The sequence below is a fragment of the Miscanthus floridulus genome, chromosome 12 (genome assembly GCF_019320115.1).
Source record: "Miscanthus floridulus cultivar M001 chromosome 12, ASM1932011v1, whole genome shotgun sequence".
Taxonomy (NCBI): Eukaryota; Viridiplantae; Streptophyta; class Magnoliopsida; order Poales; family Poaceae; genus Miscanthus; species Miscanthus floridulus.
In genome coordinates, this window is record NC_089591.1 from 64,685,159 (window position 1) to 64,710,695 (window position 25,537).

General features: G+C 44.8%; 1 protein-coding gene and 1 pseudogene across 1 annotated transcript; both read left to right on the forward strand.

The window, feature by feature from the left end:
* The first annotated feature begins 12,576 nt into the window (after positions 1 to 12,576).
* On the forward strand, positions 12,577 to 20,655 carry LOC136497492 (uncharacterized; annotated as a pseudogene).
* Positions 20,656 to 22,411: 1,756 nt separating this feature from the next.
* Positions 22,412 to 25,230, forward strand: LOC136496875 (uncharacterized). The gene is made up of 4 exons (XM_066492643.1): positions 22,412 to 23,436; positions 24,379 to 24,498; positions 24,791 to 24,838; positions 24,925 to 25,230. Exons 1-3 carry the CDS (start codon positions 22,858 to 22,860, stop codon positions 24,800 to 24,802), a joined length of 711 nt encoding a protein of 236 aa, XP_066348740.1. The 5' UTR covers positions 22,412 to 22,857; the 3' UTR covers positions 24,803 to 24,838; positions 24,925 to 25,230.
* The last annotated feature ends 307 nt before the right edge of the window (positions 25,231 to 25,537 follow it).

Here is a 25,537-nt window from a genome sequence, read left to right on the forward strand (position 1 = left end):
GCCAATAGCCAATGCAAGCGATTGGCTCTGAGAGTTTGTTTTAGTAGAAAAGTCATACCTTCACGTCGGCCATTGGATCAAAGGAAAATAAGTATTAAGTCTTGGAGATGGGTTTAGGCCGACGAATGTGAAGGCTGAGTTAAAGTGTAAGTGCGATTCAGAGTTAATGGATTTTTTAAGAGAAGTTCTGTTTCGCTTAATAGGACGCTTGACCTAGGTTGATTACTCGTCTGACCTTTTATATTGAAAGTTCTGTAGGATGTTATCCTAGCGTCTTATCAATACTTGGTAGCCGATTCATTCTTGGCTCTAATAGCCGGTACCAGGAGGGTATCGCCTCTAGTTCAAAAAGTAAACATCTTCAAAGATAATGAGAGCCAATATGATATGTATCGCCTAAAGAGCAAAAAACACAAAGATTCATAGTCATACACGAAGGCATTGCATTGAGGCATGATCATAAATGAACAAGAGTCTTCATTCATTGGTTTATCCTAAAATACAAACTAATCAAAGACCTTGTTCACCACATCTTGGGCGGATGTGGTGTCCACTATGGCCTTCGCTGTCGTGATGAACTCTTTGAGCAGGTCTTCGTGCTCCTCAGGGCCATCACCAATCAGGAAACCAACCTCCATAGTATGAAGATCGTGCCTGGTCTAGACTTGCGCTGCAGTTAGAGCCATTGATGCGCCGTGGTGAACGTCGTGAAGGGCAATCTCCTGGACATGGGCTGAGATATCTTGTAGATGAATGTCGGTGGAGGGACCCTAGGCATTGATGGCGTCCACGGCTGCGTTTGCCGCCAGTTGGAGAGATTCCAACTGTGCTATCAGGGCTGACAATCATGAAACAAGGAAAATATCAAAATAAGAGTAATAAAATCAGAGTAAGAGGCCTTCATGGAATTCATCGTACCCACCACCATGGTGTCTGATTCGGCCAGTCATGCTCGGACAGTGCTGGCCTCCTCCTCGGCCGCATGAAGGGCGACCTGAGAAACCCCGAGGCGAATCTCCAATTGGCCGTTCTCCCAAGTCGCCTTAGAATAATGATTTTGGGCCATCCTCCACTCATGAAGGTAGCGTCAGGCGTCGTCTCCATTATAGGAGTCGGAGGAATCCGACGACAAAGCCGGGACAGAAGATACGGCGTCAGAAGGCCCACCGGCCCTTGAGAGAGGACGAAGGCTGTCATTCCTAACAAACCTACAGGCGAGTTAGAACTATTCATCATCATGAATAAGAAATGTTGATCTCACCTCATGCGTCGGAGACGCTAGTTCATTGGCATAATCTCCTTTGGAATTTCCTTCGTGGTGCGCTTACCTCGATTATCTTCGTCGGCCATAGAAGAACGATTGGATCTATGAAAGGGAGAAAGAGAACCGCTATAGGGTTTTGACAGGCGGAGAAGAGTAGAGAAACAGTTGCGAGTAAAGATATATTCGAGGCCAAAACCACCAACCGGTATTTGAAGACCTAGAGCAAAGGGATGGGCGCCTCGAGATGTGTAAAAGGCAATAGCAATTAATGGAAGGCGAAGCACCACTTCACTAATGTCGATGGAAATATAGCACTGAGCAACTGAAAGGCAGGAAATCGAAGGGTTCTCTTAATAAAATTCATGTTTTTAGACTTGGTTAAACCAAAGGGTCTGGATTGGCTATATCAAATCGACTCTTTAGCCAAAAAAGCAAGCATAAACAAAAGTAATGCGCATAGTACCAAGATAAGAAAATTATCTGTTAAATGCCGCCTATTACAAACTATGGGCCGAGGAAAACCTTGCCTACTATGTCATCGGCCAAGGTATTAAAAGCTACAGAATTGGCGGCACTCATGAAATCCTCGACCAAGCGCTCCTGATCCCTAGGGTATGCTACATCTGGAAAACCAAGGGGAAGAAGCTGAAGATTTTTGCCCGAACGGGCTTGGGCGGCTGTCAACGCCGTGGCAGCGCCATGACGAACGCCATGGAGCGTGACCTCCCTGACATGATTCAGGATGTCATGCAAACGAACCACCAGAACGGCGCCCCTAGCATTGACAAATCTTGTCGTATGGTCCGCAGCTGATCAAAGGCTCTCCAGTTGGGCAGATAGATCTAAAAGGTTCAAAGGGGAGGTGATCAGAGTCTTGGAGACAAAATTGAAAAGAAGTAGAGGTTATGACATGTATCTCACCCGCAATTCTGGCCTCGGCCTTGGCCAACCTATCCTCCACCGAATCGACCGTAGGAGGTGACCTGCATTGAACCATGGCCAGGGCCAATTCTATGAGGGATAGACACTCAGCAAGACTCTAGCCATGTCGATCAATGGAGGCAAGTAGATCATCATTACAATCCACCTCATCTGATGGCAAGAGGGCTAGCGGCAAGCTGTCGATGAGGAAGGCCCTAAAGACCAAACGGAGTCGGCCCTGTTCCCTAAGGCAACGGAGGCATCATGGGATACATCTTCCTAACGATGAGGGCACTGACGCGATGATGCAGATCCGATGAAGACCTTCTCAGGGGACCTCTTGCTATTCTCCATAATCTCTGACCTACGGAAAAGCAGGAACTATGCTAAGGGTGCAAGGGTTTGAGGCAAAGTGAGTTATACTTGGATCCACTGCCAAGGCCCGTTTATATAGCCCAGGAAGGCGAGAAGATAGATTTCACCAGGAGATACGAAATTGAAATTAGAAACAGAAGCAGATTGGCACTCCAGGAATTCAGGGGACGGATAACGGAAGGATAACAAATTCGAGCTTATCGTTTCCCAAAATTATGAAGCGTCGTGAGACGGATACAAAGAATCTACATTGACTAGAGATCTACCCACCAAGGCTTCTTTGGATTGAAGGGAGTCCGGATCCCCATAAGGCCGAGGGTCATCATAAACCAAGTCACATTGGCCCATTGATAAGATTGTGCAAGAGAAAGGGAAGAGCCACCTACCTAACAGGTACCTAACTAATTCCTCAGTAACTAGGAGACCGCTGGAAAGAAGCTTGTGGCTTTCCTAATAGGCATTTGATGGAACAAACAAGGGAAAGGTGTCCACATATTCTAGCCTTCATAGAACACTAAAACTACTTTGTGAGCATGGAGAGAAGACTCAGGTAATGTCACAAGAATTCTTCTAACCACGATGGCTGGTCTTCTTGCTCAACAAAGCGCTAGAATAAGTGACACAATCACCCTATACACAAGAATTCTTCTAACCGCTCGAGATCATCATAACAAAAGGATAGACCATGGAGGGTCCAGCGGAGTTGGGAGCACTCGGAAGGACAGATGGAAGAGAAACATGGCTGAAATAGTGAGTTGCTCTTGCTAGAGTTGGATAAATGTTTTATAGCCAGCCCAAGAAGATGAATCCAAATGCCCATGAAACAGTGGTGCTCTTGCAAAAGTTTTGAAGCATGGGCTCATGAGGTGATATGAACAGCGACAAATAGTGGACCCCAGATCAAGGTTCTCTACCTATGACTGTGGATCAATCAGGGATGCAGACAGGATAATTTTGGAATAAAATTACTTTTATCCCAAAATTGGGGGGCATGTGTTTACACTAAAATTTAGAAAATCACAGAGACCTAGAAGCTTACAGGATCGTATCATCAAGGGATCAGTTGTGGCGGATCAGAAATAGCTGATTCAGATGCAAAATCTAGGAATTGGCTTTCTTCAGACAGCGCCAGCAGATAACGACAGAGGCTATGCTCGACGCCAGGATGAAAACATGTTGGACTCTACAAAAATGGGGTAGGAGTAGAGTAGATCTCAATGAGTTCTTTAGCAAGTACGGTTGTATCGATCTGGTCGACCTCCACTGCTTGTTGTAAGTACCATCATGGTTTATACCTCTGTTCATATGGCTACATCAATTCGATCGACCCCCACTGCGGCTCTGGTATAGGCTAGTTATCGACTCTTGCCTAGTTCAAGTATGGCCTATGTGATTCTGCCTCACACCCCACTGCTTGAAATAGATCGAGGTCAAGTTATCGGCTCTACCTTTGAATGGCGGTCTTTGGTAGATTTATTAAGTTACCGATATTGCTTATTGCTTTCATTGTTTATCTAATTATAGCAATATCACTCTGCCCGATTGAGATTGATCTGGATCGGCCTTATATCTTATTTAACCCATTGTTTGCTAATCTTAAACTGATCTAATCTACATCTTAAATGATGAGTTATGTTTTTATTGGCTGTTTTATATCAATCTTAATTTTGCATAGCGTGTGGTTAAGGCATGTTCAATCTTGAGTAGATCTATCGGTTAGCGAGAACCATTTTATGGCCCGTTATCATGGCCTATGGGATTCTGCCTCTCACCCCACTATTAGCACCGTGGAGTGGGGATCGTTAGTTGATAGATCCGTTCCTAAGAAGGCATGACCTTAACTGTGCGCTATGCCTGAATCGGCTGTTTAGCCGATATCGAGTGCTTTCACGAACAGCTCACATCACGAGATTGTTGAAGTAGAGATAAGTCAAAAGATGTGTTAGCCCCATGATCTTGTTATTATATTACGGCCTGCATGATTCTGCCTCATGCCCCACTGATATTAGTAATGAGTTAGGGTCGTCGAGTCTATTGTCGTTTCTACGGCCTGCATGATTCTGCCTCATGCCCCACTGGTCATGGTGATAGATGAGATCTAACATGTTCATTAAATTTATCTTTATTAGATGGTTAAGTGGTGTTAAATTGTTTCTTTACATAAACAGGAGTTCGGTTACTTGTAATCATTGGCTTAGTATAAACCGACCATCATCGATATCTTATTGCCATTAATTAATGTTTGTTTAAATGATATTTATTCTGAATGATAACTGATTCTCTTCACACGACCTCATGAGCTCTAACTAACTTATTCTCATGAATATACTAGGATCGGCTATTTAGCCGATTTCCTTCCATATCGGCTCTCATAGCCATACTTTCAGAACTGTCTAGCAACATCGGCAAGTTCCACTCTTAATTACTGATGAACTTTCTCTCCTTGTCAATTATAGGGTCAAATTGACTAGCATGCCTCGAGAGGATTGCGCAGGATCAACCACCTCTACGCTGAAGCTAGGCGGATCTACTCCATTGAGCGGACCCTTCTGGCTTGCTGCGTGTGTCCTCGGCATAGGACAAAATTCTATGTCGACACCGTTCCCACCATTGCCCCTATGGCCTTCGCGAGTGAAGCCAGCGACAGCCTGTGCTAGTAGCTCCATGCCACGGGCAAACTCATAGCGAGCAGCCATCATTTCCACCATCATCTCCACGTGAGTCATCGGTGGTGGCGGCGGTGGCGGCGGAAAAGGAGGAGGAGCCAGAAGTGGAGCCTCATGGCTCTCCCTGTTGCCGTGCTCATTGGCTCAGCCACTTTCACCTTGGCCCTCGCCCAAACTGTGGCCCGCACCGGTACTGGTACTCCCGCGTCCAGACCTTAGATTCATCTATAAGAGGTAAGAACCAACCACTCAGGACAACTTTCCAGATCAGAAGCAAGGGATTAGGGAAATAACGAGACATTTATTACAACATTCTTTTAGTTAATCCTATCACTTTACTAATCCAACTCATATGTGTAGGGGGGACTTTAGTTTAAGTAAGATTCTATTATCATGATGCATGTATCGGCCTGTACACTCGCTCAAGCCATAATATAGCGGCATTCGTAAAATTTTTGGCACATCGCACACTCACTTTCCGTATGCTAAGCGATTCCTTACACAACGTAAGTCAGTGTACCCACAAAAAACTGATTAGATAAAACCACTGCTGCTATCCTAGATAGACCATATTGCTAGGGCTTATACTTATTTAAACAATTTTATCGCATCCTACTTTTCGCAAAACTTTCGTTGGTGAAATTTTTTAGTTTTGGAAAAGAGTGATGAAACTCATACCCCATTATTGACTCTGGTACCAACTATGGCAGAACCACCTAAAATAACATACTTATAGAGGCGCTCATCTTCCACCAGACACTAAGCACCCCAAAAGCAAGCTACAACGGGCGGTATCCATCGGGCACACCCCAAGGGAGAACCCGAAAGATCCACATTTTTCCCCAAGGATCCAATAATGAGAACGAGTTACACTACTTAATACATTTCATACATCCAGAGTTCTTAAAAATTTATTATTACATTGCCAAATGTCAGAGTGCGGAATATTAAATAGCAGAATAAAAATAAACATCTAGCGATAAAGAAAGAGGATCCATCTGTGCCCACCAGAACAATCCTCCACACAAAGGTACTCTTCAAGCATTACCTGCAACAGGGGTAAATAAACCCTGAGTACACAATGTACTCGCAAGACTTATCTGACTAGTGGGAATAATTTTCCGACTCCAAGGAATATGATAAGCTTTATGGTTTGCTGGTTTCCTTTTTGTAGAAAGCAATACTAATAGTGAATCCTTATTGATGTCATTATTAATAGCTGTATTAATTTGTTATCTATCCATTCTGTGTAAGCACATGTTCTACTTTTCAAGCAAGAGTTGAGCAATCAGTTCCATTTTATCACCTTCTATCTTTTAGTTCTTACTACGATGCTAAACCATAGACAAGCCATACCGAAACACCGGTGATTCGTGAATCAATGCCCCCAGCTGGGTACCCCTAAACACACGTCTCGCTTGTACCCCAGGCACAAGCAGGACCAACCCATCACCCTCCTGTCATGGGGTCCAGGTCCCCAGCCAAACTTGGACTCCAAGCCCTCGCTTCTAAGTCTCGGACCTAGTGCGGTGCAAGGACCTCCACCATCCCCGCCTCCAATCAGTCGGTCCGGAAAGAGTCAAAACCCATGACAAGAGAGCAATAAGTTTTTCCTACGCCCATACCTAAGTATGTGCTCGGGATAATAAATCTATGACTTGCCTAGAGCCTTATACAACGGTCGATCCTTAACCGACACAGACAGGGAAAAAATGTAACCAAGCTATTCCCTGTTGGCTGCAGGACACAACCTCTTACACCCACCAGTACCCAAACCACATCCCTACCCGGTCACCACTTTTCCTTTCCACCATTTTATCATGAGTGATCATAATTATCACCTATTGCGAGTAACGACAGGTTACTGGCGCTACCAAAATTCTGAGCATAGCAGCTACTCGACCTGTACTAGTAGAACTCATAGGTAGATATATTTATGTATGTAGTTTCCATAAAATACCTAAAACATAAATGCACATCATATATATATTCAGTGATCAGTAAAAATATGGGTTATGCACCGGGGCTTGCCTTAGGTAGGCGGTGGGTCAGCAAAGTCAGCACCAAAAGGCTCTGGAGCTCCCTCCTACACGAGGATCTCCTCCTCATACTCCTGAATGACCTCTTCATAATCCTGTTCGTCTACGGGCACGAACTCTACCAACTCGTGATCTATATGCATGAAATAATGATGCAACACTTAGTAATACGGCAACAGCAACTCTTAAAAATAAAAATACACCTATCAAGTTACTAAGCTAGCCCTACCGACTAAGGTGCTAAGTTACCTACTATTACCACTAATAAGTATGCAGCATGACATATTTTATCTTAGCAACTAAAGGTATTCTTACTCTTAACGATGATTTATGCTATATATAATAAAATAAGGGTACTAGCTATTCTATTTATCAACCTTCTCTAGTGCTACAAAATTTACAGTAAGTACATAATAATCTAATGAACTATTGTTAAAACTTCGGTGCGTAATCGCGTATGGCCAACGTGTTCAAGATGGTGGGCTGTACGACCACAATTTACAAATCGATGACAGCGACTCGGCTCTGCACCGCAGTGGCATGGCGCCGGTCAGAGGAGACAACAGCGCAGCGTCGTCGAGCGCCGATGTGATGGCAAGGCAGACAAAGCAATGCAACGTGCGGGCAATGCCAAAAGTGGCCACGCTCTCACGGCACCGCACAAACGAGTGCGCGGCGGTAGGCGGACACGACGGTGTGGCAGAGCGCACGTGGTGACTTCACGCAAACGATCAAGGCCAGTAGCAGCGCAGTGGCGCGACTACAGCGGGCTGGCTAGAGCGGCGGACCCACGACGACGGTGGTGGTGGCCGAGCGGCCAGTGCGCGGCAACAGCGGTGCGGGTCCGCACGGCTGGGCGCGTACGTGGGCGCAAGCCAGGGCACGGCCACTGTTGACAGTGGCCCGCAGCGCGGAGCCAGCGGTTGGCCCGGCCAGCGTGGTGGCGCGCGTACGGCATGCGAGCGCGTGTGCGACGGTAGCCGACACGGCAGCGCTGAGGGCCGAGCACGGTGACCACGCCCAAATGCAGAAACCGTGTCGTGCACGCTTTTTAAAGCGTCCCAAAAACTCACCTCAAGGCTTCGATCGCTAAACCAACTATTTTACACTCAAGATGGCATGTCAGGCTACTAAGACTAACCTTAAGACCATGCCACCGCTTAACCTGATTTCCCTGTAGAAATTGTCGAACTTAGCTTCATCGAACCGATTACCGACTTACGAAAATTGACTAAGTTCTTATCGGTTTCGCGTTGAGTTCGATTTCCAAGCCATCGAGTATGCTAGCTAGCGAATGCCATTCTCGACCTCAAGTATTTCATCGTCGCCTACGAAGTTAGTACTACTAACTTTATTAAAGTGCCACATACGCATTTTATAGCATTTCCGTTCCATAAAAATTCATTTAGAACCCTAAGTGATACAACGCGACATGAAACATAACATTCGTTTCGCGTTTCCGATGAACGTTTCGGGCCACAGAAATTGATTTACACTCTATAATTCATACATTATCATATAAACATGATGCATATACAATGTTTTAACAAAAATTGTACAGTGTAACATCGAGGGTGTTACATGCTCTGTCAGTTGGTCGCCCGAGACGGGCCGCTGGTCCCCACCACATGCTCGTGCTCCAGCGTTCTAGTCGTCCAGAATACACGCACGTACGTCCGTGGTTGGTCCATGTACGCCCGCGTCTACGCCCGTGTACAGCTCCAGCAAAATACACGTACGTACCGTGTACGCCCAACCCACATGTATATTTGTATTTTTTCTGAAATTTGTAAATAATTTGTGAACAATTTGATGATATTTGTGAACAATTTGATATATATTTCTCTGATATCGGGAATCCATAGAAATAATTTGTAAATTTCTCTGAAAAATTTGGCATATATTTGTGTTATCCTCAAATTACACCAATGTGTCCAATAAATTACACTGAAGAAGTCATTGTAAATATAGCTAAAAAATAGTATAAGTGCACAAAAAAAATCAGTTGACAGCAGGGCCAAAACAACTAAATGTTCACCCTTTCAATTTCGAATTGTACACAGCGAATTTGGCTGCAAGTTAGGGAACGTGGCGGGATGAAATAGAGCGATGAGCTGTGCTGTAGCCTGTATCTTATACTGATTGATGATGTAACGTTTTTTTATACGCATTTACTCGTCTGCAGGAGCCTGAAATTTTGTGTTCCCGTCGGTCGACGTGCTCGGGTGTCCGATCGAAGATTGATGATCGAGATTGTCCATCTTCCTCCTGGGTTCAGCAACACAGTTCATCTTCTTCCATGGTTCGGGATTCGAGGATTTCAATGGCGGCGGCGGCTAGGGTTCTAGCGTCCCGCGCCCCCACTCTTCTTACTCAACTTCGGCGGGTTTAGAAGGGGGTTGGGGGAGGCAGGCCGGTCGAGCGGTGGAGACGGCGGGAGGGTGGCTTAGGGTCCTGGCGGCGGCGGACGGCTGAACCAGGTCAGGGCAGTGGCGTCCATGGCCGGAGCTCGCCGCAGAAGAAGGAGAGGGAGGGGAAGAAGGCAGTCACCGCTGGCACGCTAGGGTTGTATCGGAGCTCCGCGCCCGCTGGAGGACATCACGGCCAGGACGAAAGGAGCGCAACAGGAGTTCAAAGGTGACTAACGTTTTATCAAAGCATCAGTCACTTGTGAGGGTGACATACCCTTTTTTATAAGAAAGAACCCGGCATACAAACCAGGAGTTTTAATTACACTCCCCTTCATATAAATTAACTTTAGAGTTATATTATATAGTTTAAATTATTTTAAATTTAATTAATTTATAAAAACTAGCAAATATGTTTATATGTTGTGACAGAAGGGAAAGAATTATCAAACGTTCAAAAAGATAACAAAAATGGTATGTATCTATTTATATTTAATCCTTTCAATAAGATTCAAAAGTTATGATTTATTTTATAATGACCATGACATCCATAATATGTATAACCTAGGGTTTATTTGCTTTAGTTGTGAGATGTAAAAAAAAGCTATTGTGAGCTATAATGTGGAAAAGTTGTAAGCTATTTGGCTATCTCCTCTCTCTAGCTCAATTAAAATAATTGTGAAATAGCTCTCTATTTTCACTTATTTGGAAAAGCATAAAGCCAAAAGCAAGGTCAAGGTGCTTTCAAAACTGTACTACATGAAAGCAACTGTTTATGAAAAAGCAGGTTTAGATTTCACTTGTTTGGTTGGTTGTTTTTTAAGCACTTTTCATAAGCTCAACCAAACACAACCTTAATATTGACAATAATAGGACAATGTACTATTAAGCTTTCAAATTAAAATGCAACCTTAAAACATTTTTTCTTCAATAACAAAGCACAAAAATATTTATTCATAAATATAGCATAAATTTAATTTTTACAATTTAATATTGAGTTATGTAATCTCATTTGAGGACTCATAAAAATATGTAATTCTAATCACTAATTAAAGTCGATATGAATTTAGTTGTCGACTTGTCAAGAACTAGTCCGTGAGCTAATGATTATGGCAGTAGAGCCGTTGATGATTATGACGGTAGACATCTCTCAATTTTTCACATGGTAAAATTTCACGAGTATATACAACATGGAGACAGATTTACTTAAATTGGATTGAACAACAACCTGCTTAAGATTTTACTTTACTAATAATACAAAATACGGAAGAGTACCGATATCGATGATACGAAATAAATACACTACAAACATATATTTCACGGTATATCCAATAAACCTATTTTGATTCATGTTTTTCTATTAATTTAGTCAAACTAAGATATTTTGACTTTAGACAGTTCTATAAGTTAATTTATTTTAGAACAAAGTACCACATAATTAAACCTTATTCTATTACTAACTAGCAAGATGACCCATATAAATAGCATAGGTAGCAAATTTCTGCGGAACTTCGACAACCGTTGAACTTCTACACATATCTGCTGAACCTTCATACTTCTACTGACTACTACTGTTAATGTCTCAGTTCTACTCTTTCCTGCTTTGCAATCCTAGAGTCGTCTTGGCACATGTTGGCATGCGATCTACTCCTTCTATGCTCATTTATGAGTCGTTTGGGCCTCCTCCACCTCCTAGATACATGAACGAATCTTGGAATCAGGACACACGTAACATCCCGATACCTAAAAGGTGCTCTGAGTCTAGACAGCCAAAACCATAGCCAAAATGACTAGTGAATAGGGACGGAGGGAGTAGATAATTAGAAGAGAAATATTCTAGGTTCAAACTGGGATATATGATAATTTTTTCGTAGAGAATTTTGATTGGTTCTCATTTACTCTCTCTAATCACTGTTACGGCATAATTTATTGTACGGATACTGTACTTCCATGCGAGCAACATGCTGTTACGGCATATATATATATATATTTGTTAAAAAAGGTTTTACTCTCCTCGAAAAAAAAAGGTTTACTCCCACATCGAGCGAGTACGACAAGGAGGACTAGGGCACTGTCTAGGACAGTGAGCAAACCCTGTTTTTTACTGCAAGAGAAAAAAAAATGCATATCACACCGGAGAGGAACGCACAGTGCAGAGCGCACAGGCAATGAATGTCGACAGCATGTTGCTCGCCCGGTAACAGTGTTTTTCTTTTGTAACAAATCAACGTCAACCGAACCAGCGAACATGCCGAGTAAAGAAAAGAAATTCAGAAAGGACACAGAATCTTTGATGACTCCGTTCGCTTTGCTGAAAAAAATAAGTTGAAATATTGTTTCGGCTGATTTGTTGCAAAAGAAAAACACTGCTTCAGCTAAAAAACAAACTGAAAAGTATAAATTATAAGAGAAAAAATAAGTTGAAATATTATTTCGGCTGATTTGTTGCAAAAGAAAAACACTGCTTCAGCTAAAAAACAAACTGAAAAATATGAATTTTAAGAGAAGCTAACGGCCAACGTCATGGCTCGAGCCCTGGCCCTGCCCATGGCTCTCGCGTGAGGCATGACAGCGACGCATCGTCCTCGGTCCTCATGCATGGCAACATTCTTACACTCCCATGGCGACATCATCCTCGTTTCTCGCAGTCGCAGGTCAATGTGTCCTCACAAGATTCAGTGCGCTCGCTGGGATTATCTACGCCCCTCTTTTTTTTTCTCTCTCTCTCTTTCTACACGAGAACAAATACCAAGAAATAAAACATTAAAACCCATTGATTTTTCCGCTCACAGACTTGCGTTGGCGCAAAGCAAATTGTCATATAAATTATCAGGAACCTTTATGTTTATATGCGTCGTACATATTTTCTCTCCCTGTCGACATTTTAAATTGCGCAACTTCTTTTCAAAAGAACGGGAAGGAATGCGCCCGCCGCATGATGACATCCTGTGCGCTCTATAAAACCAGGAGGACGTATCGTGTTCGTGTGCACTGTGTTGTCATCGCCCGCGCCTTTAATTTGTGCTTCCGCGCTTGACGCGTCTGTGAGCGTTGCTTCATCTGTCGCTGCAATGGGCTCCCTGGCCACCGCGGACGAGCCGTTGCCGCCGCTCAAGTACCCTCAGGCTCGCCGCGACGACGACATTGTCGACGACTACCATGGCGTCCTTGTGCCGGACCCTTACAGATGGTGAGTCTTCAATATTTATGTGCGCTCCTGATATGTCTTGCTATCTTTCCGCACTATATTCCTTCGAGGCGTTTTTGCATTTGTTTGCGCCTTCATCAGCCCTTCAGTGTTTTGGAGATTATGGTGGTGTTCTTAGCATTTTGTCCGTAAAATTTGCTTCGATAACAATTTGTATGCCAAGAACGAGTAGAGAAACGCCCTTTTGCCCATTCAAGAATCGCCCGTTCAATATCCGGTTCTTTGTGTAAAATGAACGCCTCCTAGCTTTTCTTTGGAACAAAAACAAGTTACGACTTTGCTATGGCCCTGTTCGCTTGTCTTATGAGCCGTATTGTTTTAGTAAAGGAACATTGTTTTTCTCTCACAATAAATCAGCAAACAGTATTTTCAGCCATGGCTTTTCAGCGAAGCGAACAGAGCTATTGATATTTTTGTGTCCCAATCTACCGTTTTTACTAAATGTGTTTTGAGATCGATGCTGCTGAAACGACGACTTATAATGTAGTATAATCCAAGAAGACAACCTATGCTCCGCCATATTAAATGGCCGCAATTTATTTTATTTTGCTCCATCTTTGAATAGCGAGAAATTAGAAATAGATGATGGCAATATTTGAAGATCTAATTGAAGAGTTGTTGGAGGTTTTTTTTTCTTTTTTTTCTAGGCAAAATCACTATTTCTATCAATGTAAAAAGGACTCTTGGAGTTGCTTTAAGGAGCGTACAAGATATGGGAAAATAGTTAGAGGATGAAAAGATATAAAAAAAACGGGTCTTATTTAAATAGTTCTCTAAACCAGGATTTGGAGATACTCTTAACACCATTGCTCCCACATTTTGCAAGGGTATAATGGTTTTCTCAATCCTTAGAGCGCCTTAAACGTTAAAGCTGCACCAACGGGTAATAGTGAAAGTACATTGTATATTTAGAGAAGAGAATAAAAAAGAGAGAACTTACTCTCGTATAAGCAATAAGCGGTATGGATTATGGAAGCCTATATAATAATGGGCTCAGATAGCAAGTTAATGTAAGGATGACTAAAAAAAAGTAAAGGTGAGAATGAAATGAATAAAATATTAATAAAAAAATAACAAAAACAACTATCATATAATTTGTTTTTTATAGTTCAATTTATGTGGTTTTTATAGTTCAATTTATACTCCAACACTTAGCTTTATGCCTTTATTATTGGACTTACTCTTGTAAATACTTCCCCGTGCTAATCACCATTTCTCGAAAAGATTGCTGATTGACATCTCGGAGTACACGACTACACGTGCACGGTGCACGGTGCACGGTGCACTACTCTGTACAGGGCTCACTACCGCCGAAAGGCGCACGGTTTACACTGCCGGTGCCGGATCGCCACCCTGACCCAACCCCGCCAAAACTGACCACCGACACCACTGGACAAAATGAGAATTTGATTGCAAGCTCACGGCTATACTGTTCAACAAGAGCTTATTTAGTTGTACTTCACTCTAATTCATATTGGCTAGAAAGTAGAAAATTAATTTATTCCTCATCTTAGTTTCTGTCAGCCTATTTAATTTGGTGTTTGGATCCTTTGAGTCTCCGTTACATCGGACGTTCGGATATTAGAGGATAAATATGAGCTAATTATAAAACTAATTGTATAAATGGAGAATAATTTACGAGATGAATCTATTAAACCTAATTAATCCATTATTAGCATATGTTACTGTAGCACCACATTGTCAAATCATAGGCTAATTAAGTTTAATAGATTTATCTTACAAATTAGTCTCAATCTGTGCAATTAGTTTTGTAATTAGTCTATGTTTAATACTGCAAATTAGTGTCTAAGTATCTGATGTGACAGGGACTAAATTTTCAGAGGTGGAACCAAACGCCCTAATAAATCCTAAAAAAAAAATATCACCTATAGGGTCACAAATTTTTGAGTTAGTTATGTCCGTAACAAAACTTCGTATCCTCTGACATATCTCCCTAAAACACCGTCTTTAACATAGATTTACGGTTATCGAGTGAGCTCTAAAAATTTGTTGAGCTCAAGTTAATGTTGCCCCCTCCTAGGGTGACATAGGGATGCCGCTTATCAATATGACAATTCATCTTTTCTTATTTTCTTTCCTTTTTCTCCACCTCACCCTCACTACTCATGGAAAAAATCTAGTGGGGACGGTCCCTATGAATCAATAGTGGGCACCACCAGTCGATTTGCGACCTTATCCATACACATACATCTAATGCATGAAGCTGTTGCTTAAATTTAGGAGAAATAATTAGAAGGACAAATTATATCTCTCTCATTGTCGGTGTTTCGAACCGCCGACTAGTAAATTTGTGCTTGCACGTTTGGTCCGAATGGTGTGCTCGGAGGACACAAGGGTTTATACTAGTTCGGGCGGAATGTCCCTACGTCCAGTTCGAGGCGAGGTCGGTGCTCGAGGGGTCGGGTGAGATGGAGCCCGCACCCTCGGAGTCGAGCGTGACGGAGTCCGCGTCCTCAGGGTTGGGCGACACGGAGCCCACACCCTTGGGGCCGGGCGAGGCGAAGACCACGCCCGAGGGGTCTGGCTAGACAGAGCCCGCGCCCTTGGGGTCAGGCGAGATGGAGCCCGCGCTCGAGGGGTTTGGCGAGACGGAGCCCGCGCCCTCGGGATCGGGCGACACGGAGCCCGTACCTTCTGGGTCGGGTGAGACGGAGCTCGTACCCTCGGGGTCGGGCGGGACCAAAATACGCTCTTGACCATTCGGGTGAGTTAGCGTTCGCGACCATCAGCCTCCTTCTGTCAGGTATCCCTAATACCGATACCCGACGCTCATGAATTAGATGCATGTGCATGAACTGATGAACACATGTCATGGATCAACGATGGGTGCCCATGATTGCTCTAATCCAACCATCTTCCTCCAACACCCCCATGAGGAGGTGGCACGGGGCTACAATGTGAACTAGAAGTGGGCGGGCCTCTTGGTGTTGTCATTCCGAGGCATCTCTTGAGCTCCTCTAACGTGTGAGTACACATAGTGTGGTACAAGTGGCAAAGTTCTTTGCACAAGTGGTTGGGTCACCCTTCAAAAATGGGAGAAAAAAAGAAGATCAGATTTGGGGAGGGTTTCCCTCTTTGGGGTGGGAGGTTTAGGTTCCTGTCCTTTTTGGCGTATCTCTCATCCTATTTCTAATAATGACCCTTTTTTTTGGAAATTGGGTTCTGATCCAATTGAAGTATTCTAAGTACCAATTTGTACATACCAAATCTCATACTTAAAATTTTTTGAAAAAAGAAGGCTCAGTATAATTTTAGAATGTGTCTAGCCAACAATCGATTTTTTTAGCTCCCCTAACAACTAGATTTTTTTCTTACACTTACACTATCATATAGCTATATTTACACCGCCTTATTACTATATTTATATTTATTCTTCAGTGTAATTATATTAGATAGAGTGATATAATTTAGGAATAACACAAATATATGTTAATTTTTTCAAAAAAAAATAAATTATTTATGTGAATTCGAGACAATAGAGAAATATATGTTAAATTGTTCATAAATATCAGATACAAATCTGATATATGTCAAATTACTCTGCAGACGCGCGCGGCAGCATGCGCTGCCTTCCTCCTGACGCACATACGCTTGGGCCCCACGTCCTTCCTCTCTGCATGGAAACCGGTCCCCTCCTCTACAGACTGGGCTGCATGCGCCACCTGCCTCCTGTCTCCTCTCATCCTCTGCAAACCGCTGCATAGTACGCATGGGCTACGGAGTAGGACGGCCGCGCGCGCCACTTCCGCCCGCGCTTCACGAGGCTACACCGGGCGGCAGATCAGGCTGCACGGGGCCTTGTTTAGATGCCATCAAAATTCCAAGTTTTTTCACTCTCTCTCCATCACATCAATTTTTAGCCGCTTGCATAGAGTATTAAATATAGGTAAAAAAAATAACTAATTACACAGTTTAGTTGAAAATCACGAGATGAATCTTTTGAGCCTAGTTGGTCTACAATTAGATAATATTTGTCAAATAAGACAAAAGTGGTACTATTCATTGGATTGAAATGTTTTCAGCATCTAAACGAGGCCCGGGTCAAATCGGACACTAGAAAATCCGGTTCTCAGAGGCAAACAAAACAACCAGTTGTGGAATAGCAAATCTGTAAATTTTATTTGCGGTACCCTCTACAGACGGTAGAAGTAGAACCAACCTTTTTTTTTCAAACCAAACTTAGTGAACCTCTTTTGGGCCTTGTTTACTTTGCAAATTTTTTGAACCCGATAAATAGTACCACTTTCGTCTTATTTGACAAATATTGTCTAATCGTAGACTAACTAGGCTCAAAAGATTCATCTCGTGATTTCCAACTAAACTGTGTAATTAGTTATTTTTTTACCTATATTTAATACTCCATGCAAGCGGCTAAAAATTGACGTGATGAAGAGAGAATGAAAAAACTTGGAATTTGGATGGCATCTAAACAAGGCCTTTTTTTTTTGTTTAGAGTCTTTAGATTTAGACATCGTGCTGACACTGTGACACATTGTTCTGCACCGTGATTATATAAACGTACGCTATTAGGATGGAGGAGCTGGATTCGAAGGAGGTGAAGGAGTTCGTGGACGCGCAGGCGGCCGTGGCCAGCGCCGTGCTGTCCACCTGCGACCACCGCGGCCGCCTGCTCGGGCAGCTCACCGCGCTCTTCGACCACCCGCGCTTCCGCGCGCCCTTCAAGCGCCGGGGCAGCTACTTCTACTTCCACAACCCGGGCCTCCGGCCGCACAGCGCCCTCTACGTGCAGCACGGGCTGGGCGGCGAGCCCGACGTGCTGCTGGACCCCAACACGTTCAGCGAGGACGGCACGGTGTCGCTCGGCATGGTCGGCGTGAGCGACGACGGCGAGCACCTGGCCTACGGCACCAGCGCCAGCGGCAGCGACTGGGTCACCATCAGGGTCATGCGCGTGCGCGACAAGGAGCACCTGCCCGATACGCTGTCCTGGGTGAGCACCTCATCGACCCTGACGAGACGAGCTCTCTTGTTGTTGATGAGAGTTTCAACTGATTGCTGCCTGAATTGTTTTTAAAACATCACGATGCAGGTGAAATTCTCGCGCATCGCGTGGACTCATGACGGCGGGGGTTTCTTCTACTCGCGTTTTCCGGCTCCAAGGTTAGTGCCGAAATTTGTAGTTCTACACTGCTCGTTCTGAAGAAATGGCAGCTGTGTTCCAAGCTTAAGTTGGCAATGTTGGTTGCTGGTGAGCAGGGAAGGTGGTGGAGCGATGGATTCTGGGATCAAGACTGACGTCAATCTCAACCACGAAGTCTACTACCATTTCCTTGGGCACAGAGCAGTCACAGGACGTGTTGTGCTGGAGAGACCCTGACCATCCCAAGTACATATACATCCCTGAAGTCACAGAAGACGGGAAGGTATGCAAGGTGGTCCTGATTTTTTGTTTTGGTGCAAAAAAGGTTGTTAGCACTAACAGCATCGAAGATAATCCTAGTCTGATGATATCTGTTGCTACCTGTCGCAGTACGTGATCCTTTCAGTGTCAGAAACGTCAGAGCCGGTGAACAAGCTGTACTACTGCGACCTCTCAGCTCTTGCTCACGGGCTGGGCGGCACGAAGAGCACCCATGGCAACGGCATGCTCCCCTTCGTCAAGCTCGTGGACAGATTCGAGGCCTACTACGGGCTCATCGCCAACGACGGCACCGAGTTCACGTTCCTCACAAACAATGACGCGCCAAGGTACAAACTGGCGAGGGTCGACGTCGGCGACGAGCCCGAATCGTGGACCGATGTCGTTCCCGAAGACGAGAAGGCTGTCCTGGAATCGGCGTGCGCCGTCCATGGCCACAAGCTGCTGGTGAACTACCTGTCGGATGTCAAGTACGTCCTGCAGATGAGGAGCTTGGTTACTGGAGAGTTGCTTCATGGCATACCCATCGACATTGGCACTGTCAACGGGATCTCTGGCAGACGATCCGACTCCGAGGTGTTCATCGAGTTTGCGAGCTTCCTCACCCCCGGGATCATCTATAGGTGCGATGTCAGCGCTGAGATCCCAGAGATGAACGTGTACAGAGAGATCTCAGTTCCAGGCTTTGACCGAAACGAGTTTCGAAGCAAAACAGGTAACTTCTCTCCAACTGTAAACAAATGCTGTCACCTGATCAGTGATCATTTGAGGTACCTGAACTATGTGTTGTTGTTTTTTATTCATTCATTCAGGTATTTTATCCGACTAAGGATGGAACCAAGATCCCAATGTTCATCGTATCCAAGAAGGGCATCGACCTGGACGGCTCACACCCAGCGTTACTGTTCGGCTACGGCGGTTTCGGCATGAGCATGACGCCGCAATTCAGCGTCACCCGCGTCGTCCTCATGAGGAACCTGGGGTTCGTGACGTGCGTCGCCAACATCAGGGGCGGCGGTGAGTACGGCGAGGACTGGCACAGGGCCGGGTCGCTCGCCAACAAGCAGAACTGCTTCGACGACTTCGTCGCCGCCGGCGAGTTCCTCGTCTCCGCGGGCTACACCAGCCCGGCGAGGCTGTGCATCGAAGGCGGCAGCAACGGGGGGCTCCTGGTAGCTGCCTGCATGAACCAGGTTAGACTTTCGTGTGTCCCCCCTGTCTCAGTTCATGCATCACTGCGCTGCAGGGAAATGAACAGGACGCTGATCTGTTTGTGTGGGTTGGGTCGTGGCTGCAGCGCCCTGATCTGTTTGGCTGTGCCCTGGCCCATGTGGGAGTGATGGACATGCTACGGTTCCACAAGTTCACCATAGGTACAGTTCTGCCTCTGTTCCTGAAGAAGAAAAACACAAGTTGTCACGAATTAGTTTCACTGCAAAAGGTACAGACTCCTCACGAATCTGCTCCTCTGCATCTGTTGTACAGGTCGTGCATGGACTTGCGACTTCGGGTGTTCGGAGAACGAGGAAGAGTTCCACTGGCTTATCAAGTACGGCGCTGACTGCTTATTTCTCCGAACGTTCACACAGAATCATCTTCCAATGACGCACTGATCATGCATGCAGGTACTCCCCCCTCCACAACGTGCGGCGCCCGTGGGAGAAGTGGGCGGCCGCCGCCGCTGCCAGCGGCAACCCAAGCGGCCGCGGCGGCCAGTACCCTTCAACCATGCTGCTGACGGCGGACCACGACGACCGCTGTCGTGCCGTCGCACACGCTCAAGTTCCTCGCGGTACGTACGTGGTCTCGACTCGATCGATCGGCTGCTCTCTTCTTTTTCCGTAGCCCCGCCGTACGTGTCTGACGCGCTGCTGTGCTGTGCTGTGTCCACTCGAATCCAATCCAATGCGATGATCCGGCAGACGATGCAGCACGTCCTGCGCGCGGGCGCGGAAGGGCAGCCCGCAGACGAACCCCACCATCGCCCGGATCGAGCGCAACAGCGGCCACTGCTGCGGCCGCTCCACGCAGAAGATCGTATGCTCTGCTCTCTCGCGCCCTGCTTTCTCGCTCGTTGGGAAAAAAAAAACTTGGGAGTTTGCCACGTCTCGTGCTCGGTCCTCTGAAATCTCGCTCCGTTTTGTTTGTGGGTGGCAGATCGACGAGGCTGTGGATCGATACGCGTTCGCGGCCAAGATGATGGGAGTCTCTTGGATCGATTGAGTAACGAACCGACCCACATGACATGAAGTCGGCGGCAAGGTTTCCGTGTGAATTCGATGAGCGCGCATTGGCCAAGTATGGCGCTCGGTTAGAATGTATCGATACTGTATTGTAACCGGCCAGGTTACCAAAGTGGCGTGACAATGTACATATAGCTTGCCTTGTTTTTGTTTTTGTTTTTTACTTCGTCAAAGTTTCGGGTCAGCGATCCAGCGTCATCATGATGCTGGGACCATGGGACGGTAGCTAAGGCCTCGGGGTTTTATCTACCAGTTTCTAATACACTTATATTTTGAAAACAGTGCAGAAGAGTTTCATCCCCATGAAACTCTCTCTACTCCCATAAAACTTTTATCTCCTCTCTCTTCATTAAGACAGTGCCATGTCAGCATATTTAATGTCCATAAAACTCTATGAAATCTCCATTGAGACTGGCCTAACGCCGCACCCGTGATGTTTGTTTGCGCTTTCTTGTGGCAATGCGTGATCCAGAGATATGGCCCGGCATATACCACTTTCGTTTGCCTTAGACATAAACAAGCTGGTTTCCAATTTTTACACATCAGGTAATATGCCAAAACCTCTAAATTGTACTGATATTGCTTTTTTTATTCCTAAAAAGGCAAATACTACTCGTGTCACTGGTTACAGGCCTATTGACCTTACTAATATAGTTTATCGTATCATAGCTAAATCCTTGGCAAACCGTCGTCTTAAAGAAGAGTTACATGATTACACTCAAGGCAGGAGAATTACTGGTAACATTATCATAGTCCAAGAAACTATCCATTATTTCAACTTGAAGTCCTTTGCACAACATGTTTCCATGCTGAAAATTGATCTTGCTACAGTGTTCGATCGTATTGAATGGCCTTTTGTCCTCGATGCATTACGACGTCAGCGACACGACAAACATTTAATCAGACTAATCCATGCTTGCATTTCAATTGCCTCCTTTGCTATTAATGTTAACGTTGAACCCTATGGTCACGTTTCAGCCACGAGAGGGGTATTAGAAAGGGATGTCCGCTCTCACCTTACTTATTTAGAATTCCTATAAATGATTTATCTAATAGATTGGAAGATGCTTTGGAAAATAAATTATTGAAAAGAGACACTTTAGGTCCAGCATGTCCGCCCATTCACTCCATAACTCCATAAGGACAAAAATAAAGCTTATGGTTTCATATATCAAAACTAAAATCTAGACAATGCCGAGAAAAACCAATTTGCTCAATCATGCTGACAGACTTACACTCATCCAATCTTTTTGTTGTTTAAACTCCCATTTATAATATTTTATTCAACGAGGATTTTCTAGCAAGAATCATAGAACCCATTTGCTACAAATCACGGGAATCCATATGAAGGTTTTGTACATCTTCCAACAAGTACGTTTTGTACATCTTTTCAACAAGTACGGAAAGATAAAATGATCGAGTTGAGAGCTAAGACCGTTCGTCAGCAGTACTTTTCAGCGAACGAATAGTTACCCTATTCGCTGATGTTGAAATTTGGCTTATACTGACGCTTATGCTGAAATATTGTGAGAGAAAAACACTATTCTATGGCTAAAAAGTAGTTTTAAATAAGCTCAAACAAACCGGGTCAGTATTTTCCTCTTCTAATAAGGCCCCGTTTAGATGCGAAAATTTTTGACTTTTGGCTACTGTAGGATTTTCGTTTGTATTTGGCAAAAAATGTTCAATTATGGACTATTTAGGCTTAAAAGATTCGTCTCGCTAATTACGGATAAACTGTGTAATTAGTTATTCTTTTTATCTATATTTAATGTTTTATACATATGCCGCAAGATTTGATGTGACGGGAAATCTTGAAAAATTTTGGATTTTGGGTGGCATGTAACGGGGCCTAAATCAGCATACGGAACCGTGTCTGTCTCTCGTTTTTCAGCGTCTTTTTCCCCGTTTTGGTGCAAAAGTAGACACTTGCTGGCTTGGCGTCCCCAGATCTGCGCCCGCTACATGGCTAATTGTACAATCTGGGGAAAAAAGACTTTTATAATAGGTGAAAAACGAAAATTGAGGACGGGGCAGAGGTCGCCGCATTCGGGAAACGAAACGTGTGCGTCTCAGCATCTCACCCGATTCCGTCGTCCTCACGAGTCACGACCAGCACGCGTACAGAAGGAGCTTCTCGAACGCGTGCCCTAGCCTGACTCCTCCGCAGTCCCCACCGCCGGCCAATTTCTCCAGCCAAGGCACCTCGCCGACCTCCATTCCTCCTGAATCGCATAGCAAAGTCCAGATTGCAGTTGCCTCGGCCCATCCGGCCGTCACACCAGCCCCACGCCGCGCCGTCGCCAGTCGCCGCACGAGAGGGGGCCCCGCGATGCCGAAGAAGATGGGCGTGAACTCCAAGGCGGAGGCGGCCCGCGAGCGCCGCTCCGCCGCGGAGGCCGACCGGCGCGACCGCCAGGAGCGCGCCAAGGAGGAGCAGTACTGGGCCGAGGCCGACGGCCCCAAGTCCCGCGCCGCGCGCCGCCGGGAGGAGGACGCCGAGAAGCGCGCCGAGGCCGCGGCGCGCAAGGCCGAGAACCGCCGCCTCGCCGAGGCCGAGGCCGCCGCCGTCGCCGCTTCCGCGTCGGCGCCGTCCAAGGCAGCCGCGCGCAAGGCGTCCCGCGTCGCCGCCCCGCCCCCCAAGGTCACCGAGGCCGAGCTCGCGCGCCGCCGCGAGGAGGAGAGGCTCCGCCTCGAGCGGGAGGCGGAGGCAGCCAAGAAGCGCGCCGCCCGGGTCGCCGAGGAGGAGGAGTACGAGCGCGTAGTGCTCGTCGAAAACACTAACAGGGATGATTCCCTCATCGAGGCCAGGTCGGTTGAGGAGGCCATCGCGCGGATGTCGGTCGTGGATCCGCAGGCGTCCCTTCCCGCTGACAAGCATCCTGAGCGTCGCCTCAAGTCGACCTTTAAGGTATATTAATTTTACCAAATTGTTTGTTATATGCTCTTTTGCTAAACAACTTTCTAGCTATGTTAAATTTGGTAGGATTGCACCACAATTACAAAGAAAATAGATATATGTTATACTAGTAACGTAGATATATCATTTTTTTTGTATGATTGAGAAAGATCTGTGAGGCTGTGTAATCTACAGTTAAAAATGATTTGGTCCTTGTGGAATGAGGAGCTAAATTTAAGAACTACCGTGCTCTCATACCTGAGCTATATAGATGTTAAGAAAAACTTCCACTACCGTGCTCTCATACCTGAGCTATATAAGTTGTAAAAAAAACTTCCGTAGGCACAGATGAATGGGACACCCATCCATGGTAGTGACTGTTGCAATACCTGTAGGGAGCGCTTGAAAATAACACACTATCGTCATAGTTGATATGCGATAGCAAATTAATAATGCTGTAGCCTTGCATGATTTTCTTTTTCCCTGCTATTCCAAATCGGTCCAATGCTTTGGGACATTCTAATATGCATAGTGCTATTTTTTAATCCAGTTCCTAATTCCATAAGGTACTGCAATTTAAGAATGAGAAAATTTGGAATAGTTTCTGCTCGACACATCCTGTTTGACTTACAGTATTGCTGCTGAGTTATCTTAAATCTTGGTTGCACTGCTATACTGCAGAAGCAATGTGTTCAGCAATATTACATTTCCTGAAGGAAGAAACACATACAGAATAATGCTTTGTCTATACATAGAAAATATTGAAGTGGCATATAATTCATCTGAAGAATTCACAACTGTGGTCTTCTTATATTCACTTTCAACACAACATTTGCGATAATTTTCAATACCTTGACCCTTGGTGTAATTTTTTGTGCTTCAGTAGACATTTAGTTTTTCTACTGTTCGATATATATTTGGTGATTCAATGCATTTGTGATAATCTTATGCTAGGCATTTGAAGAGGCAGAGCTCCCTAAGCTGAAGGAAGAAAAGCCAGGCCTAACACTGCACCAGTACAAAGACATGATATGGAAACTGTGGAAGAAGTCTCCAGACAACCCTCTTAACCAGGTTTGGCTTCTAACTTCTAGCGATCTTGTACTATGTCTTCTGGTGATTTATCTACAGTACATGATTTGTATGAATCTGCCATATATGCCATCTTCAGCTTTAATACATGTTATTAAAATTGTACCTAAAACTTGTTTCTAACTTTCTACTAATTTTCACTAGTGATATTTTGAGCCATTATCATTCTTGGTCTTAGAAATCTCAAGTGGTTTGGCCTTAGGCATGTTAGTGTTTTAATATACGTGCTTAGCGTGATTTATGTCTAAATCCTCAAACAAATATTTATGTGCAGGCTGCTGACTGATTTTGCAATCCTACTGAACCGTTTGTGTAATTAAAGGCAAGTATTAAATCTCTAACTTAAATAGGTTCATTATACTTATGTCGGATTTCATGAGCAATAGCATGCCATTGTTTTATATGCAGATCGACCTCCAAACAGCCCTGAGCTGCGTTGGTGCCTTTTTCTTGGAGTGGATGTGCAACAAACCTTGAATCAGAAAGATGTTTCAGTCTCGGCTAATAATTTTCAAATTACTGGAGTGTATACTGTGGGAGGTGCTCTTGTTTAGACTTTGTTGAGGTTCCTTTTTCTGTTTAGTATGGTTGGGCACATGTGGTACCAAACATACTTCACGCTTGACAGTATTTTGAATCTTGAACAAATTGTGTCATGGGCTAAACCATGATATGTCCATTGAGTTACAAAGGCTGCCTCATTATTTGGCTCAATATCTCTCTCTTTTGCATAATATGCCTCCGTAATCATTTGAGTTGCTTCCCTTCATTTCGTCTGAACGACGGACGAGCTTCTGTGGATGCTAGTTACCTTATGGATCTAATTGGTTGCTTGCATTAGCCTTGGCCTGTGCATAACCAAGACCAGCGTAAACATATGCTTGGTCTTGGTGTAGATATGTTTTATTTAATATTTTATTGCATGTAGTCGCTTTCATGTTTTAGTTAAGGTCCGTATTTTCAGAATATTTCATGTTTGTGTGACTTGGATGCAGCGTTAGAGGTCTGCTTTCAGTACCGT

Coding starts and splice junctions, on each gene's coding strand:
- LOC136496875 (XM_066492643.1), top strand. CDS start 22,858: ATGCCGAAGAAGATGGGCGTGAACTCCAAGGCGGAGGCGGCCCGCGAG. Junction 23,437..24,378: donor GCCTCAAGTCGACCTTTAAG/GTATATTAATTT, acceptor ATCTTATGCTAG/GCATTTGAAGAGGCAGAGCT.